This window comes from Leptosomus discolor, chromosome 11 (genome assembly GCF_034619465.1).
Source record: "Leptosomus discolor isolate bLepDis1 chromosome 11, bLepDis1.hap2, whole genome shotgun sequence".
NCBI classification, from domain to species: Eukaryota; Metazoa; Chordata; class Aves; order Leptosomiformes; family Leptosomidae; genus Leptosomus; species Leptosomus discolor.
Genome location: NC_141401.1, coordinates 3,265,143 through 3,282,874, shown reverse-complemented (window position 1 = coordinate 3,282,874; position 17,732 = coordinate 3,265,143). Strand labels below are relative to the sequence as shown.

Sequence of the window (17,732 nt, the reverse complement as noted above, 5' to 3'; positions counted from 1 at the left end):
AGGCAGGCATCCTCAGACACATGCAACTGCAAGACCAGCGGAAGCAGGAGCTCAAGCCTAGACCACCCATACTCTGGTGCCTCTCACTACCTGCAATGACAAACTGCCCGGCACAGCCCAGGCGGTAACGGCTGGCAGAGCTGCACAAGGGAGCACAGACCCTCCTCAAAGAGCTGCTATTTTCAGAGCTTCATTCACAGCCAGGTCAGCACAACACGGAGCCACCAGCACCTGGAGGTGACAGACACACAGAAGACAGAGGCAAGACCAGGCATCTGGCACCTCAACTTGCTTAAGCTCCACGTGAGCAGGTGTGGAAAGAAAAGGGCAGACAGGGTACAAACCTGGGTCTCAACCAGATCCAAAGACGTCAGTGTCAGGCACTCTGAGGTCATTTCTCCTCATGCCCAGGGATTTGGAGAATTCAGCAGCCCCCACAGCAGCTCAGCCCCGAAGTCCCTGGCTTGAATACTGCGCTCTGACTGCCTGGGTGTCCTGCAGGGCTCTTGAGCTCAGACAAGGCTGAGGAGAGGCATTGACACAGCCCCTACCACCCAGGATTCTGGTGGGGGAAATTGCATTGCTCTCCTATTCCCTCTAAACAGCAAACAGGTTACAGAGACGCCCCAAGCAAAGGCTGGGGAACCTGAGGCACTGTCTAATTTAGAGAGGCAGCGTGAGACTTCAGTGGCTCTCAGACTGTAGAGAGAAACTGTCTATTCCTCTTCGGGAACCTGCTCCTCCCTGAATGATCCTGGAAGAAAGCTGGAGTAAGAGAACACACATACAGTCCTTATCTCCCTCATGACAAGAAAAAGAAGTTGCCCAAGAATCTAAAATTGGCTTATCCTCTGAATCAGCTCCAAAGCTGTCTCAGGAAAGGCATCTTATTTCCCACCAGCCCAAACCACTCCTATTTGGTACAGAATAATAAACCCATTAGTACTGTGCAATCACACTTACATTGTTGGTTTACATTGCTGTAATTTAACAAGTTCCTCACTTTTTGCTTTAGGAAATCTATTCTTGAAAGGTCTATAAAATGATGAACTCTTGCTCCAGTTTGGAAACACAGGCACAAGCAGGGACTTCTGTTCTCTAATAAATCACATTTCCCCACTAGTAAACACCAGCTTATAAGAAACATCTTTGGTTTACTGAAAGTAAATGGCATGTGGACATTTTAAACAAAAAGAAGGTGGGAAGCTGAAGGGAACAGACAGATTATGTTTTCAACTTTCACTTTGCCTTGTGTCTAAACAAATGGTTCCTAACAGCTTTGTTTTCCAAACCAACTTTCTCCCAGCTGCTATCTGGAACCACAGAAACGCAAAGCAACACTCAAGATGCACAAGGATTACTTGACTTTGCACACTCATTTTACTTTCCAATCAGTGTTCTCGATACGCAAGGCACAGGGAGCGTTATCAGGAGTAAGCAATAGCTTTGTCAAGACTGGTTGGCTTCACCTACAAAGCAGTACTGGGAGGGTTCACTTGGACCCCTCATGCCATGCAAGGGGGAACCAGCATTTTGCCAAGCTTTTGTGCCAGGTCAGCTTGCCACAGGACCCGATCGATGGCCTTCCACCCAGCCACGATTGCACATAAACTTGGAAGATGACTCCCAACGCATACAACAGCAGCTAAGACAGAAGGCCAGAGAAGACAGCTCTTACAGACTCCTCAGTGACCAGTCACCTGTAGCATCTGAAAAACAAGCTATCACCCTCGATGCTTTTTGGCTGTGATCATGCCTGTTCTTGTAACTAAAGGGCAGCACAAAGATAGTGAACCAAAGAAGACCCAAGGAACTGTGCCAGTATGGAGTACTTTCTAGTGTTTCTGAATTTTTCATCACCTTAAAGATCAAAGATCTTAATCTTCAAAGATCTTTCTCATCCCTCTGCCTTTAACTAATGATCAAGGTATCAAATATTCCTGCACCCCTTTTCCCTGCCTTCTTGCTACATGCAGTTTAGTGTTACGTAGACCACATCTGCCTCAGAAGCTCCCTGCCTACCCAAGAGATGTGGCAACACTTTGCTAAAGCTTCAGGATGGGAATAGCCAGAGTTAATAATATTTTGACCCATTTCACTCAAATAGCAGAAGATTCCTTGTATCCAAGCATAAATACGAGCTATGTCTCTATCAGAGTCTCGGAAATGACGCGCAAATACATGGCTTTATCCCAGCACTTGCACACCCACCCCTGAAACTTGCTATATTTGACCTATCTCCTTTGTAACTATATGTCACAGCACGCAAAACTATGCAACAACCAAAGAGCCCCTCCACAGAGAGGGGTAACAGGAGGCATCTCCACAGCAGCGGCTACGCACCTGTGTTCACAGAAGACCTCTGTGAAGCACCCAGCATTTTCTACCCAAATCAGAGTGAAAGCCCCCTGGGAAGGCACAACTCAGTCCCCACTGCCACACCTTGACACAGCAGAGACATGTCTATATCCAAAGTGAGGATGCAGCTGCCCACCTCTGAGGCTCCAGGATCCTGCCTCAGCTCCCAAAAAGAGGGCTGCAGCGGCATTCTTTTGGGAATACCCGTCTTGGTTTTGCTTCTTAAGTTAGTTTGTGAAACTGCTTCACACAGACTCGGCAAACAACTCCTGGGTATCTTTGGCCATCTCCTGTCACAACCCATCAGCTGTGCCCTGGCCAGTTATTACTTCCAGAGATGGCCTCTGGCTATGCCAAGACAGTTTGCAAGCCCTCGATGTGCTCCATGGACCATTGCCCCCAACACAGCTCCTTCTGCCACCACCTTTCTCAAGGTTACAGTCTCGCTCTGCAACTCTCTCCTGATAGAAGCGAGCTGAATAGAAAAGAGGGGAGAATCCAGTTTAGCAAAACTCTCCATATGTAAGACTGTTGGTAATTATGTGAAGGTACCTAAAACTTCCCACCGAGAAAGCCACTAGTAAGTCACATACACAGAAAGCTGGACTGAACCTTCCTCAAGGACAGCGGATGACGTTCAGCCAAATGGCAGATTCTACATAGCGTTAATCTGCTTTTACAGGCCTGGTGAAGAAAGAACTCAACCTTGCAAGCTGCACCTTCACGAGCTTTACCCAAAAAAGGTATTTACATGGCCACAGATGGAGTCCAGAACATGGCAGCTTCTCACTTGCACCTCATTCACCCCATCCAGGTCTTGCAGGAAATCCTGCAGCACCTGTACAGCTAAACCAGCCTGCGCCATCAGAAACAAACCTTCCACACAAGCCCTTTCATGAGGCCTTCTTCTCCCAGCCCTGTACAGATGGCATAATAGCTAAGTCTCCCTGACAGCACATGGATTTCACTGCTACTCACAGCACAAATAAGATAATTAGGCCAGAAATCTTCAAAGCCCTGCCGCTGCTGTTGGTAATGAGAGTCTGTAGTTCACCTGAAAATAAAAAAGGAAGGAGGAGGGCAGGTAAAGCAGCTTCTCCACCAACAGCCTGAACTCTAACTGTGAAACCACCCATGAAACAGCTTAGTCTGGCTTCCATCAAGAGGTCTCTCCTAGCAGCTGGAAAGTCCACCTATGAATACAACCTTTAAAAAAAGAGGAGCATTCACATGGGGAAATCAGTGGCACAACATATTTGCCAGTAAAACACAAGCTACAAGCAGAGAAACTGTGATGTTTTAATCAGTGAGAGCGCTTTTATCTTGCTGTGTGCTGGCTTTCTCCTCACAAAAAGGGACCAGATCACATCTCTGTTCTTACCTGCAATGCTGTCTGCAAACAAAAAGGGCAAGGAACCCTTCTGCAGGGGTGACACTGCTCTGACACGCATCCCAAGCCATGCACTCCTCAGACTGAGCTGAAAGCTTTCACAACAAACAAAATCCCCTGACATGTATTTAGAACTATTTATTGTACATTTCTGTTTTTAAAGCTAAGCAAGGAGCCTCCCTTGTTTGCTCACACATTCTTGACAGGCTGGGGTTCAAGCCTAGAGCGTCTCTTTGGGACAGTGTGTAAAGCGCCACAATACAGAGCAGGTACAAAATGTCGAGAACGGCTCTGGTTTCAGTCCTACCAGGTACCCAACAAATCTGCACCCTGGGCCCCTCTCTCTGCCCCTCGCGCTTTCCAGCTCTCCTCAAAACCGCCAACGTGTCCTGCACAGCCCCAGCACCGAGGCCTGGGTGTGCAACGTGCCACTCCAAGAAGACAAGAAACAACTCTCCCATGCTGCATCGTTACAAAGTCACCTACTCCGAGAAGTCAGGCTCATCAAACTCCTGCCAACTCTCCTGCATTTCCCAGGTAATTGCACAAACCATGGATTAATGAGAGATAATGAGCCAGCACACAGGGGAAGAGAAGACAATTCAGAACAGCAACAAAGAAAACCAATGGGAAAGCATGTTTTAATAGCTCACTGCAGATGACTGTCACTGCAAGCCTCATCACCCCAAGAGAGGTTTCACTTCCCTGGGAGGACAGAAGGACCGCAGAGCACACACACCACCCACGCAGCACGGAAACACAAGAGAAAGGTGAGGTGGGCTTAGGCCAGGAGTTAATTTTGCAGGGAACAGACAGCGTGGGCAGTCCAGACAAAGCACCAGACTCTGTTCAGGCGCAGCTTTGTCACCATCCGCCGCACGGCCTCCGGGAAGTCACAAAACCCATCTGTGCTTCACTGCCTGGCTAGAGGCTGCAGTGTCTGACACCAGCTCCCTCCACGGGTGTGGACTACCCCTGGCTTTATCTAGTCACGCTCTGTTCCTTTTTGTTATCGCTTAACCCACAAAGGTACATTATCAACACCGCTAGCCAACCAGCCTCACTTGGACAATAGCAGATAAGAGGGTAGGTTTGAGAAGGAGACATTGAAAATAATAAAACAGGAGATGCTAAACCGTTAAGTCAAAGGAGTGCCCACAGCTAGTCAATGCAACGATCTTACCAAGGATTCGACCGCCTCAGGACTTCGCATCCTCCTGGTATAGCTTCTCACCTGGTCCAGTTTTAACAGACAGTATCTTATTGTGATCTGGAAACTCAGTTATCACTGAAAATGCAAAGGGAGCTCTTACAGCTCAGGGATCATGTTAGGAGAAGTAACAAGATAATGGCCATAATCCACGGCTTCTGGATGCACTTGAAAGTGGAGGAAAACAAGTACCACCATTTGAAGATGGTTAGGACCGAGGCCAGAATGGGTGGAAATTTGCCCTCCCATTTCCAAATTTAAACTTACTTCTATCATAACAACAGGAGGAAAATATATTTCAGAGCCTATGTTCCAAAATTCCTCACGCTACTTGGCTGTTTTAACTTTCCAACGTCTACAGTGCATTTACCCACTGTCAGCACAAGTTTCTCTTCAGAGCACATAAATCTTTCCTTTTTCCAAAGCTCCAGCCAGCTGAAACCTGACAGTTTGAGGACAAAGCAGTAAAAGGACTGGGTCTGCTTCCAAATGGTGAAGGACACGCTTTCAGTGCTAGAGTATCCAAGCAGAACGCCTATGGGGACCAACACACCACTCTGGGGCCCTCCTGTATCAACGGGTCCAGGCTTGGGTGTGATGCTTCTCCCTGCTGTCTCTGGGCTTCCATTTATTTCACCAAAACACATCTAAAAACAACACTTGGACTTAGACTGGGATTTCAGCAAAACCACCCAAATCACCCATTTTTCTCCATGGTGAGGAGAGCTTTTGCCCCTGCGCATCAGACTGCTAGATGAGCGTTATAGATGGCAGCTGCTATAGACCAAGGAACACAACCTCATTTATTACTAAAACCAGATTTATTTCCATTAGGCTAGACTAATTACTGCTGCTCCTCTTTTAATGAGGTCCTGTGCGCCTCCACATAGAACATCAGCACAAGAGAAATCCTCATCTTCATGACCAGGCAATTTTGGGTCATTTGAAATGCTCCTTCTCTAGTGTAAGAAGGGAATGATGAGATTACACCTCTTCCAAAGAGCTGGTTTCACTTTAGGAAATGCTTTGTGATCACTCGCATGTTCAGGTCAGTAACAGCCTTACAGAATCTCCTCGACTTTATCCAACTTTTACTACTGCTGAGGATTAACGTTAATTGAGCCCACCCATATTAGCCAAGGATTATTTGTTAGTCACCAGCCTATAATCACTTGCATTTTCTAGTGGAGACCTTTACATCGCTCAGACAGCTAGCAGGATAATCCAAGTCACATTTTTAATGAAATCTATATAAAGTTGCACATCCACACCTTTGCCTTCCCCCTTTCCAAACACCCACTTGGGAAATGCCATAAAAATTAGTACTGTGAAATTTCCAGCCTAACAAGTTTCTGGTGAGCAGAAAATATTCCCTATGAGGGCAGCATTTTTGTAAACCCACAAACTTTAAACATACATAAACAAGTCATCAGGAATTTTCATTTACCAGCCTGCACATACCATGTACATACCTCTGTACTTACACTGCACCCGCACGCATCCAGTGCTGACGCACGACAGACAGGCACAACCACTTCTGCACAGCCAGATCAACAGATGCATTTTTTACAGCACCTATTCCCCATCTCTACGGACCTCTACATCTGAAACACACACCTGCAGCACGCTGCCATGCAGCATCTGGACTCCTCCACCCCAAAAGTATTCATGCTTAGCCTCTCAGACAGGAATTTTAATACCTCATCTCACAAATTAAAACCTATGATGCAGACAAAGGGCTGCCTGAAGCCACTCTTAAGCGTGTTATGCAGCAAGGAACCAAACGTCTCCATCCTAAAGCCCAAGAAGTCCTATTATTCCTACTTCTGAAGGCTCATTGCTGCTTCACGAACCCAGCTGGGCAGAGGTTGGAGACATTTACAGAGGAATATAAAAACTGCATTTTGCAGGCGACACGGAAAAGGGCAGAGGCATCTTTATGAGTGGGAGAGGGCAGAGCTCCGTATGCTCCACCTGTACTCGAAGTGCTGATGGAGGACGTGGCCGAGATGTTATTTGGCAAAAGCTGCTGTAAGACTAAGACAGTATTTTTCTATGCAAGTGTAACTACACAGTGTGATTCCAGCGTAGATGGCACCCTTTCTCTTTAAAAGCTGTGTGGAAGCTGCACATGTGCACCCCATCCTCTGGTTTCCTACGTGTGAGCATCCCGCTGCAACACCCAAAATCTACCCTGGCAGCAGCTCCGCTGCTTACCAAAGAGGCGCTTTGGAGCTGAAGGTTTCTTTACTTTTCCCTCTGCTTGGCTCCCATCCCATCCCATCTGGAAAGCCACATCCCAGCACCGGCTGTCTGAGCCGAACGGCGGCTCTGCGCTGAGCTGCGGGGAACAGGTGCCCCCGGGGACTCACAGCGTCCAAAAATTGGCCCTGAATTGAAGTAGTTAAGACATTTCCTCTGCTGAGCAAACACCGAACTGCTGAGAAAAGCAGGGCTTTTACTTACACTAGCGTTAGCTACAGAAGGCTGAGATTAAGGGATGGAAGACAGGTGAAAGACTCAAGGACCTGCATGTGTTCAGCTTAGTAAAGAGCACATTGCCAGGAAATTTGATCAGTGTACATGTATTCACAGGGAGGCTCTTCATACCAGTACCTGTCTTCATACGCACCTACAAACCACATCTAGGTAAATTCAGATTGGATGAAGGTGCACATTACTGAGCGAGGACACCAAACCAGCTTATTGAGGAGCTGTGACAGACGAGCACCCAAAAGACATTTTTAAGTCAGAAGTGTGTGTTGCTCTTTAAGAGATGCTCTTTTTCAAGCACAACCATTAAACCTGAAACAAGAAATGCCCTCAGCTTCCCGTAGCACGCGTGAAGGCACCGCAACCTCGCTAGCCTTAAACCTACAAAACTACCCAAGCGCTTTGACTGATATAAAGAAAAACAAAGAGCGAGAAGAATTATTTGACGGCTCAGCCTCGTGCCCAGTTGCTGAAGTGTTACTGAAGCCTTTCACCCCGCACTTAACTCCCTCTGCTGCTAAACACAGAATCCTGGCAGCAGCCACAAGCGTAAGTAAATGGGAAGCTATTCTCTGCCAGCAGCTGGGAGAAACTTCCTTCTCTCCCCACTTTGCACGTAAAGAAAACCCCACAATAGTACTTGAGGTAATGCTGCTAGCCAGATTTTCAACTGACAGACTCTTGAGGAAAGCCTCCAGATATGAAGTCTGCTCCTAAGGACCCTCTTCAAGTGGATGACATTTGACTTCTGGAACGTACGGCTCATCTCCTCGAGGAAAGGTTCGCTTTGTTTTCAGTACAGAGAAAAGAGTACAAAAGGGAAAGAAAGAAAAGTTGCATTTACTGTGACCTAGGAAAACCAGAGCTAAATAATTTTGATCAATATTTTCATTTCTCTGACAAAAGCCACAATCAGCACTGACACAAACAACTGGTTAGCCAGGCGGGGGGGTGGCGGGGGGGGGGCGGGTGTAAATCAGACCAGAGTTTCAAGACACTTATCTTTCCATCACAACAACTGCCACCAATGACAGTAATTTACATGACTAATAGGCAGCATTATGTTTACAAAATCATTCTTGGGAAGGATGATCTAAACATTTTTTGCCAACCCAGCAAAGGAGCTGGTATTGGATCAGACGCTGGGTTTCTTTTTTGCCTTTTATCTTCTACGTGTATTTTGCCAAGACGCCTTGCCATGCAACAACACATAGTGCCTTTGCAAGCGCAGAAACCTGTGGAGCACGTGATGACCCTCCTATGACAACCTGAATTCTCTAACAGCAGGGCTGCGTGAGCCTCTAGGGCAGGGGAAAACACTGGTCAAGCAGGAAATAATGGAGTCAAGCCGGCAGCCCCAGATCCTCCACCCCACGCCACACTTCTTACCCCACTGCTGAAGATAATCCCAAACGAGCCCCAGCATCTTGTACACAAGCCTTATCTCCCATACAGTGACAGGTCCCATCCCAACACCACAGGCTAAACCCCCTAAACATCAGCCTGAACATCTGCTAATTCTCTGCCTTCCCCGACTCTTGTCTTTTTGGTCACAAAAAGCTCCGTGTCTCCCCCTTAGGAGCTCTCTCAAAGCTTTGCCAGGAGCCAAACAGGCAAGTGGGACTGACAGGGCAGAGAAATGGGCTGCAAGTAGCCTGGTCCCTCTGGTCAACACAATTAAGTGAAACACTATACGTGTCATCCTTTTAAAGCAGCAGCAGCAGCAGTATTTCCAGAAAGGTAACAGCACATCACATTAGCACTACAAGGAGCACACTGGAGTTTTTCACTAGATCATCTCCAAAAGATAAAAAAGGGACAAAGATTTCCAAAGGAACAGAAAAGCCTTCTCAGTTGCACTAATAACAAACCAGTAAACACTTGATTAATTTTTTCTTTTAATATGGGGCACAATTCCACTTTTGTCTGGAAAATATATGCAAACTGGATCCAACTAGCCAGCTGAGAGGCACAGAGAGGACAGTCTTCCATCAAGTGCTAAACTTCAGGTAATTTTAAAACCTATAAGCACTGCTGATGCTTTTGAAAAAGAAGATTTACCAAAGCCCTGCATGCATGAAGAGACAGGTTTTGCCAAAACCCTTGGTGTATTCGCACAACACAGCACGGGAAATCCATCCCATTAAGTAATGACCTTTTTGGTCACACCAATTAACTTGATCATCTATCGACAGTCAATTTAGAAACTATCAGGGATGCACATTTCCCAGCACAGACAGTGAAATACAAGGCAGGACCTTATCACGTTCCCCTCAATCCACTGCCAGCCTGGCATCGCTGCCACAGCCCAGGTTTGCTCCACCTCTGCTCCCAAGTTCTGCCATCCCAGGACCTTTCTCTGGAGCTCCATTTTAAGCGTTTAATTTTGCAAATTCTTACATTTAACAAGGTGCTAAGCCATCCCACCTCCAAAGGGAACGTGGTTCAAAGACCCAAGCAGGAAATGAGAGCAGGGAAGTCAGTCAGAACAAGGGAAAGGGCCACAGCAGACTGAGCACAGGCGCAATAGCTTCACACACCAAATTTTAATTCTCCCACCAATGTGGGCTGAGAGCAACCTCTGGGCACGCTCACATTTCATTAAGACACCTTTAATATTAATGACCTGTCCTCAAGAAAGCCACATGAGAGACCTTGAAAAAAAAAATAACTAAACAAGAAAGCACAGAATAAACCAGGTTATTCAATAGCTCAGCTGAATTTAATATGACAGCAACAGGCAATTGTGTTTAAAATGCAGATACAGATTTTTAAATAATTTCAGAACATCTGATACAAAAGTTGCAGTGGAATACAGTAATTGCTTATCATAACCACCACAAAGTATGTTTATTACCCACGGAGATAACACACAGCATCTGCTGGACTTCTCAGATAAAGCAGGCCCATATCACAACAGCAGGATCCCAGGGATTAAGAGCAGGAGAGGATCTGACTCAGAGACACCAAAGGGCATCAGTGACATGAAGGAAAACACGTCCAAGGGAGAAGAACCACGACCTACACACTCACAAGCAAAGTGCCTTGACACCTGCAAACAAGGAAGTGTTAGATATGCTCAAACAAGGCTGATGACAAGTGTTTGGGTTCTCCCAGGGTATTTCTCTTCTCAGCAGCTGCAACTCCAGCAAGTATCTGCCTTCCTGGAAGGAAACACTGACCAGCTCTTCCCCCCCCCCCACCCCCAAAGGCTCTGTTACTCTTCAGAATTAGGAAATTCAACAGTGACTTCAGCATACCAACAAAAGTCAGACAAACTAGAAGGAGCTCTTCGGTCCTTCCCCCCATGCCTGGTGTGGGCTTCAGCATCTCTAGAGGGGCTTGTGAAAGCGCAGCTCATTTCTGCTTTTTATGAAGATAGCAGGTTCAGTTTTAACAACTGTGGATCATCTCACCAAAAAGCCATTAAGTCAGGAAAGCATAAGAAGCACTTGGAGGTCACTTGCTCACGGGATTTTAATAAATGCAAGAAGGGTACTTGCAGCGACAGTGTTCTTCATGTGCTTACAGTGTGCAACAGCATCTTCTGCCCAGCTGGAACACGTGGGGAAACTGAGGCAGATGGCAAGCGACCAACCAAAGACAACAGAAAGAGCCAATGTGACAGCAGCTTCAAGTCCTGTGTTTGGAAAATGCCTTCCCAAGAAGAGTGGAAAGCAAAGCAGCTACCAAGCCCTATGACGTGAATGCTGGCGTAACCACAAAACAACAGCACATTTTAAAGCATAAAAGACATCAAAAATTATAAACAAGTGGATACATGGACTTGAGATTGTGATTTGCTGCAGTTTTGTGTCTTGTGACTGGACTACCCTGTCCTACCTGAACAAGGTGCAAGCTCTGTTCAAAGCTCTTCCTGCAGTTGAGGCACTTCAGGTTCCTCCCCTAGGCGGGTCTTCCAGCGCCTCTCCTTCAGTCCATGCAGAAACTGCATCTCTCTCCTCTACTTGATGACTTTTTTTTTTTTTTTTCCAAAACTCTGAGTTCTCCGTACGCACACTAGCTATGGCTGACCAGCAGGTCCAAGAATTACTTGGAAAAGGAGATGGACAGACAACCAGACAGCATGACTACGTAAGCCTCTTTTCCTTAGAAAACCAGGCTAAAAATACTGTAGACAAGCGGGTCCAGCTCTTCTCCAGAAAGTAACAAAATTGCACCAGAGTTGATTTTGGCCCAACATGCACTTGGCAAATACTGATAACAAGGATTTACCATATCCCCTCTAGTATTACAGCCGACTATAAAGCAAACATTTGCTTCCTACAGATAACAAAACGACTATGATCGCTCCGGGTTTGTAAAGGTTAGGTTTTCTGCTGTCACCCAAGGCAGACCTACAATTCTCAGCGTCCAAGCAGAAAATCCCCGACATTTAACACTGGCCTCAGTTTTCCCTCAGGTACCCACTCACCTCACGCAGAGATACAGTTTGGGATGGATTCCAGCAACAAATTAGAATCAGATTAAATATTAATTCCCATCTTAATTATATAACCATGACTAGGCTTAATGGCCAGGCAGCCATTTAAACAGGAGAGGAGCATGTAAATCATGCAAGCAGCATCTCTTACGCTGCATATGCCCAAGCTGGTTCACAAGCACCTGGATTTTTCCCTGGGAGAACAAGCCAGCCTTTGGGAAGGCAGCTCTGAGGGAGGCAGCAAGCAGTATGATATCAGGAGTCACGAATTCGTGAGCCAACACGGGACAATGCAGCACCCTGCCCTCGGGACAGTTGTACGCTACCGTGATGAAGATCATACACATGCTGAATATTGTCAGATTTCATTCCCATTGATGGATTTGATCTTCTCAACACCTTTGACAGAGAGAAGTGTCCAGCATCTCTACTTCTGTCTAAAGATGGGCCCCGAGGATACCAGAGCAGATGAAGCAACTGGCCCAAGGATCACAGCGGGCACTCAAGCACGATGTCCCGTATGCCACGGCAACTCCCAACCCATCCCAGCAGCTCCCAAATACAGTGGCTCTGGTGCCCCCAATGCAGAGAGACCTGTGCAGTACCACAGAAGCTGCCTTCAGCTCCAAATCAGGCTGCAAGCGTGCACGCAGGGAGAACTGTCTCCCTTCTTCCCCAGGGAAAGGCAGATTGCCAGACATTTTCTTTTTAAATTATTACTTGCGCCACTCAGAAGTGGCTCGCGTACCATCAGCAATACACCCACCCCGCCTGGGGCCCCCTGCAGCAGATCAAACTTGCTACAGCTGCCAGGAGAAAGTCTGCTGCAGAAAGCGGGGGAGACACCAGAAAATTAGCAGGTTCTGCTTCACTTTGGACTTCAAGGTAGTGAAAGGAAAGGGCACTAAAAAAAAAGAGAAGGAAAAAGCTAGGGAAAACAAAAACAGAACCAAGCCTGAGCGGTTTCTCCTTCAGCCTCACACACCAGAAGAGAAACACCAGCAGAAACCATCCCCACTTTCGAACAGCCTCTGCCGTCAGGGCGCAGAGACTGGCTGTTGTGACAGCCACAGCACAACCCCGGGCGGGAAACGTGCCCCTGGAAACGCGACAGAGGTAAAACCTCGCTAACGTGGTGTGCAGGGGCGTTCAGCACTGTCGGTGCTCCCCACTTCTTGGGGGCTGTAAGAAATACCCCTTCCCTGCACCGCTCATCCTGCCTCCTTGCAACCCAGCCCACGGACAGGCGACGCTGCAACACCACGGGCAAGAGGACAAGCGGATCTGCAGGCAGGTGACGTCCTGCGAAGCACGGGCGACCGCAGCAGCAGAGAAGCGCGATCCCCGAACAATGGCAACGCTGGCTTCCCCGGGCAAAGGCACCAACTGCCCGCAGCAGGCTGCGGGGTTACGCCGCCAAGACGAATGAGACAGGAAGGATAAACCAAATCAGAACTCAAGTCAGGTGATGTCGAAAAAGGAAATCTGTTCTGCAGCCAGAGGACTCAACCACAAATCCAAACGACATAAACCCAGATGGATTTCAGCTGATCCCTCGGATGGAAAGCTCAGCCCACTTCCCACCAACACGTCCCCTGTACAGAGCCCCAGGGAAAGCAACCAGCACAACCCCCTTGCCAGAGGTCAGCTGAAGAGGGGTTGTTCTGATTTGGGTTTTTTTTTTTCTCTTAGACCCTTTCCTACTACTGCAGGAAAAACAGTCTCAAAGTAGGACAGGCAGAAGGCTTTCAAAACACTGGATCACATCCCCAGCTCGTATAAACTGGCACAGCTTCCATCCAGTCCACAGAAGGGGGAAGGTTTTCCAGTCTACTTCTCTCCAAGGTATTTCATACCCAACGAGGCTTGAACTTTGGATCAAAACACGTAGGCTTAGGGATCAAATGCAGACTTTCCCAAAACCATTTCAACCCTCTGCCAAATTAATTTCAGATTGAAACAAGTCCACGTTTTTCTTTTCAGAATCAAACCCACCTGTTGGAAAGCACATCAGCATGTACCAAGCGGCACGTCCACAGACTGCGCGGAGGCACTCGCTACCTCTCTACACAATACGTGGCCCATTGTTAGAAAACAAACAGAAACAATTTTCACTAGTTGCCTAATTGCCTGCAAAAAAAGCAGAGAAGCCAAAACTGCAAATTCCCACGAAGCATTTGAAGTTTTCTTGCTGAAGTGGGTTTGAAAAACAACATCCACTCCATGACCCCCCCTTTTTTCTTTTTCTTTTTTTTTTTTTTTTTAAATCATCGTTCTCCATTACAAGCGTCAGGATCCACTTAGCTGTTTGCTCAAACACGCAGGAGATGCAGCTCTCACCCACCCCAGCTTACCCATTCGTCTGCTGGTGGGGTCACAGACTGCCATCCATCTAGAAAAACCCACACATGCTGATGACAATAGGCCATTTAGATGGACCGGTATTCATTTCTACACACAGCCACCGTAACGCTGCACCTATATCAAATTATAACCTATCCCTTACAGGAGCTCACAATATTCTGAAAAAAAAAGAAAGAAAAGAAAAACAACCCTGCAGCCATCCACCACACTGTATCCTCCCCCAAAAGGCTATTTTCGAAGCCATAAAGACTAAACATGCTTTGTGCTGGTATGTTCTGCCAAACCTGAATGCATCATAAAAAGGAATAAAAACGTACAATGACACAGAGACGGCTCCTCCACCGCAATCCTTCGTTTAGGAGGCTCTTTTAAACGAGAGCAACTCCACGGCACCCACATGGCTCATGGTTTTTGGCACAGCTCCGTCAGCCTACACCTTTCCAACCCCTTCTCGGGGACGAGGACAAAAGCTTTTGCAGGTCTCTGCCCACCCAGAGCACAAACCACGCACCCCAAGGTCCGCAGCTCCAACGACCCTCGACGCGAACTTCGACGGCGAACGCAGAACGCCGGCCAGCGCGACAGGCGTACGTGTACCCGCACACGGAGCCCGTTTGCGTAACCGTTGCAAAACACGGGCACGGGGAGCACGGCTATCCCTGGGTCGCTTCCTTGACCAACGGGACGTCTGCCCACCCAGGTGTCCCACGCCGGTGGCAGCGGGACAAGGGGAGACGAGGGTCCCCGCCATGGCCCAGCCAGACACCTGGGCCTGCTCCGGGCCAGCCCCACGCCGGACAAGCGCTTCCTTCCCCAGCCAGCCCGGCGCAGCAGCCGCCCCTCCAGAGGAAACTTGCCGCTGGCCAAGGCGGAGGGAGGCCCGGGGGTCGCTGCTGCTGGCCCGCTCCCCCCCGCGCCCCGCTCCAGCCCGGCCCTCTGAGGGGGGCTCCCTGCGAGGGACGCCCTGTGTCACCCCCAAAGGAGGCACCATCCAGACACGGGTCGAAGCCACAAGCACGGCTGTCGCCCGACTCTGAGGGACGAAAAGCGGCCGGGAGAGAGAGAAGGGGATGGAAGGGGGGGGGGGGGGGGGGTGTGTGAAAAATGGCCACGGGGAGTGGGCGGCCACTGAGGCGGGGGGTAAAGGACGACTGGGGTGGGGGGGAACGACCACGAAGGACGAGAGAGGGCTGCTACGGGGGGGGACGAGAAACAGCGGGGGAGAGGGTCCCGGCCGGGAGCGCATCTCCGCGGGGAGCCCGCCGCTGCCCACGGCCGAGCAGGGCACAGCGTAAGGGCAGGTGGTGCCGCGGGTCCACGCGCGACCGCGACCGTCCGCGGGCTCGGGGCCACCGACCCCCCCCCCCCCCCTCCCACCTTTCTCCTTCCTCACCCACCTTGCACGGCCAGGACGGCGAGGGCGGAGAAGCAGAGACAAAGCAGGTCCTCCAGCGCCATGTAAGCCCCGCCGGGCGCCGGGAGCAGGGGCCGCCGCGGCCGCATCTAAGAGGGGAGCACGCTCTCCCGCCGCCCCACCGCCATCTTGTGCGAGCGCCCCAGCCCCGCGCTGCCCGCCGGCGCCGCCGGGCCCCGCTGCCGGGGGCGGGGGGCGGGGGCGGCCCTGGCCTGCCGCTGCTCCGCCTTTGTCAGCGGGTTCGCCGCCGAGCCGAGGGGGGCTCCTCCCGCCCTCCTCGACAGCGGCGGGACCAACAGGTTGCTGCCAGCCCCCGGCGGGGGGAAGCGGCCCCGTTTCCTGAGGGGGGGGGGGGGGGGGAAGGCGGGGACGGGCTCCCGCGGCAGGTGCGGGGCTCCTCGGCCGGGTCGGCAGCTCCCCAGCCCGGCAAAGGAGGAGTTATAAACATTTTATGTGCTTTTTATTATTATTAATTTTTTTTTTTCTCCCTTCTCTTTAGTTCTGGTGGGGTTTTAGTCCTGTTTGCCGCAGGTGAGCGTGGAGGCCACCAGCCGTCGGCTTCCCCCTCACGGTGCTCCGCGGCGGGGGGGGGACACACGATACACACGCACCCCTCTGCCAGCCCCTCTGTCCCCTCAGGGCTGCGGGAGCCCTCGGCGGCGTCCACCCTCGGCCGCCCGCTGCTTTCCGCTGACGGACCGACAGGCACCCGGCACCTCGCCCCGCCACAGCCAGCCCAGGGCCGGGGGCTGATGGCCGCCCTCCCGCAGGCCTCGCTGTCAGCGGGTTGCAGGCCTGTGGCCGCGGGGCTCGTTTCGAAGTACAGCTCTTTCAGGTGTCTGTCGTTCCCTGGGCTTTTCAGGCGTTGACGTCTAGACGATGCTTCTCGGCAGTCTTTAGAAATAAAGCAAACAAAATACACGGCGCAGCGTGTCAGCACCCCGCCGCCGCAGAGAGCGAGGCAGGACCCACCCGCCAGCCAAGCCAAGCAGTGGAGATGAGGCGGGGAGCTGAAGGGCCCTGGAAGATGGAGACCTGCTGCCTCCCTGGCTTGGCTGGGTCCCAGGCACAAAGTCACGCTGCACCTCTGCCACCAAAGCCGCAGGTGCAGGTTTAGTCCTAAGGGCAAACGACACCGAGACCTTCTTTTGGCACCGGCGGCTGGCACCAAGCAGAAGGGCAGGAGAGGATCTGCCGTGGCCTCCGAAAGAAGAGGCTGCTCGGTGCACCGGGATGTTTTATCGCAGCAGCGTGGAATGCAGAGAAGGCTCCAGCTACGCAGAATATGAAAACCGAAACCTTTTTAATCCAGACCCTCCTATTTATTAGCTTGTATAATGAACTATAAAACCTTAAATGAAACCAGACGGGCTGTGTAGCGGGAAGCAGGTTTCCCTGTGTGAGTTGTGCAACTCTTAAGTTAGGACTTGGCACCATCAGCACAGACAAGCCCTGGGAGCCAGCAGTCCCCTGCTCTGGACAGACATGCAGGGAGGCTTTGCACAGCATCGGGGCCCTCCCGGCTGGGTGGGCACTTGCTGCGTGCCTTGCTGGGAAGGAAGGGTTAATAAGGCCACAGCAAATCCACCGACCCTATTCCTGCACCAACCATATGCACTTACCTCCCTGCAGACAGTGACAGCCACACTCCCTTCTGCCCTACTCCAGTGTGGAGCTGGAGATTTACAACCTCCACAAAGCCTCCTTTCTCTCTGGGCCTTTCCCACCTGCTCCTTTCTGTGTGAGGTGGTTTTAAAGGTGCTGTCAAATTGCTTTAACCAGGTTGGAGAGAAATGTCTCCTCATTGCGTCTGCCAGTGGTTTCTTTCAGACACACCCCTGCCTTTTTTTCTGCAAATCCCAAACATCTCTCCTTCCCTTTAAGCAGAGAAACCTTTATCTAAAAGTCAGGCAAGTCCGGCATAATATAATTAATGAAAACTGCTAGTGGTCTGCAAAATACTGCACACTCTGGGTAACAGCACCTGCCAACAGCACCTGACCCAGCTCCCTGCCAACAGGTCAGGGTTAGAAGCAGGCACGATCTTCAAAAGACCCAG

The 17,732-nt window shown here is 50.0% G+C and overlaps 1 protein-coding gene across 1 annotated transcript in view; it reads right to left on the bottom strand.

Moving 5' to 3' along the window:
- The window catches only part of IGDCC4 (immunoglobulin superfamily DCC subclass member 4), a 95,805-nt gene extending 80,043 nt beyond the window's left edge, over window positions 1-15,762 (bottom strand). The window contains exon 1 of the mRNA XM_086471688.1: window positions 15,657-15,762. Within this exon, the coding sequence (XP_086327814.1) occupies window positions 15,657-15,762 (106 nt within the window). The remainder of the gene's footprint in view (window positions 1-15,656) is intronic.
- Between the last annotated feature and the right edge of the window lie 1,970 nt (window positions 15,763-17,732).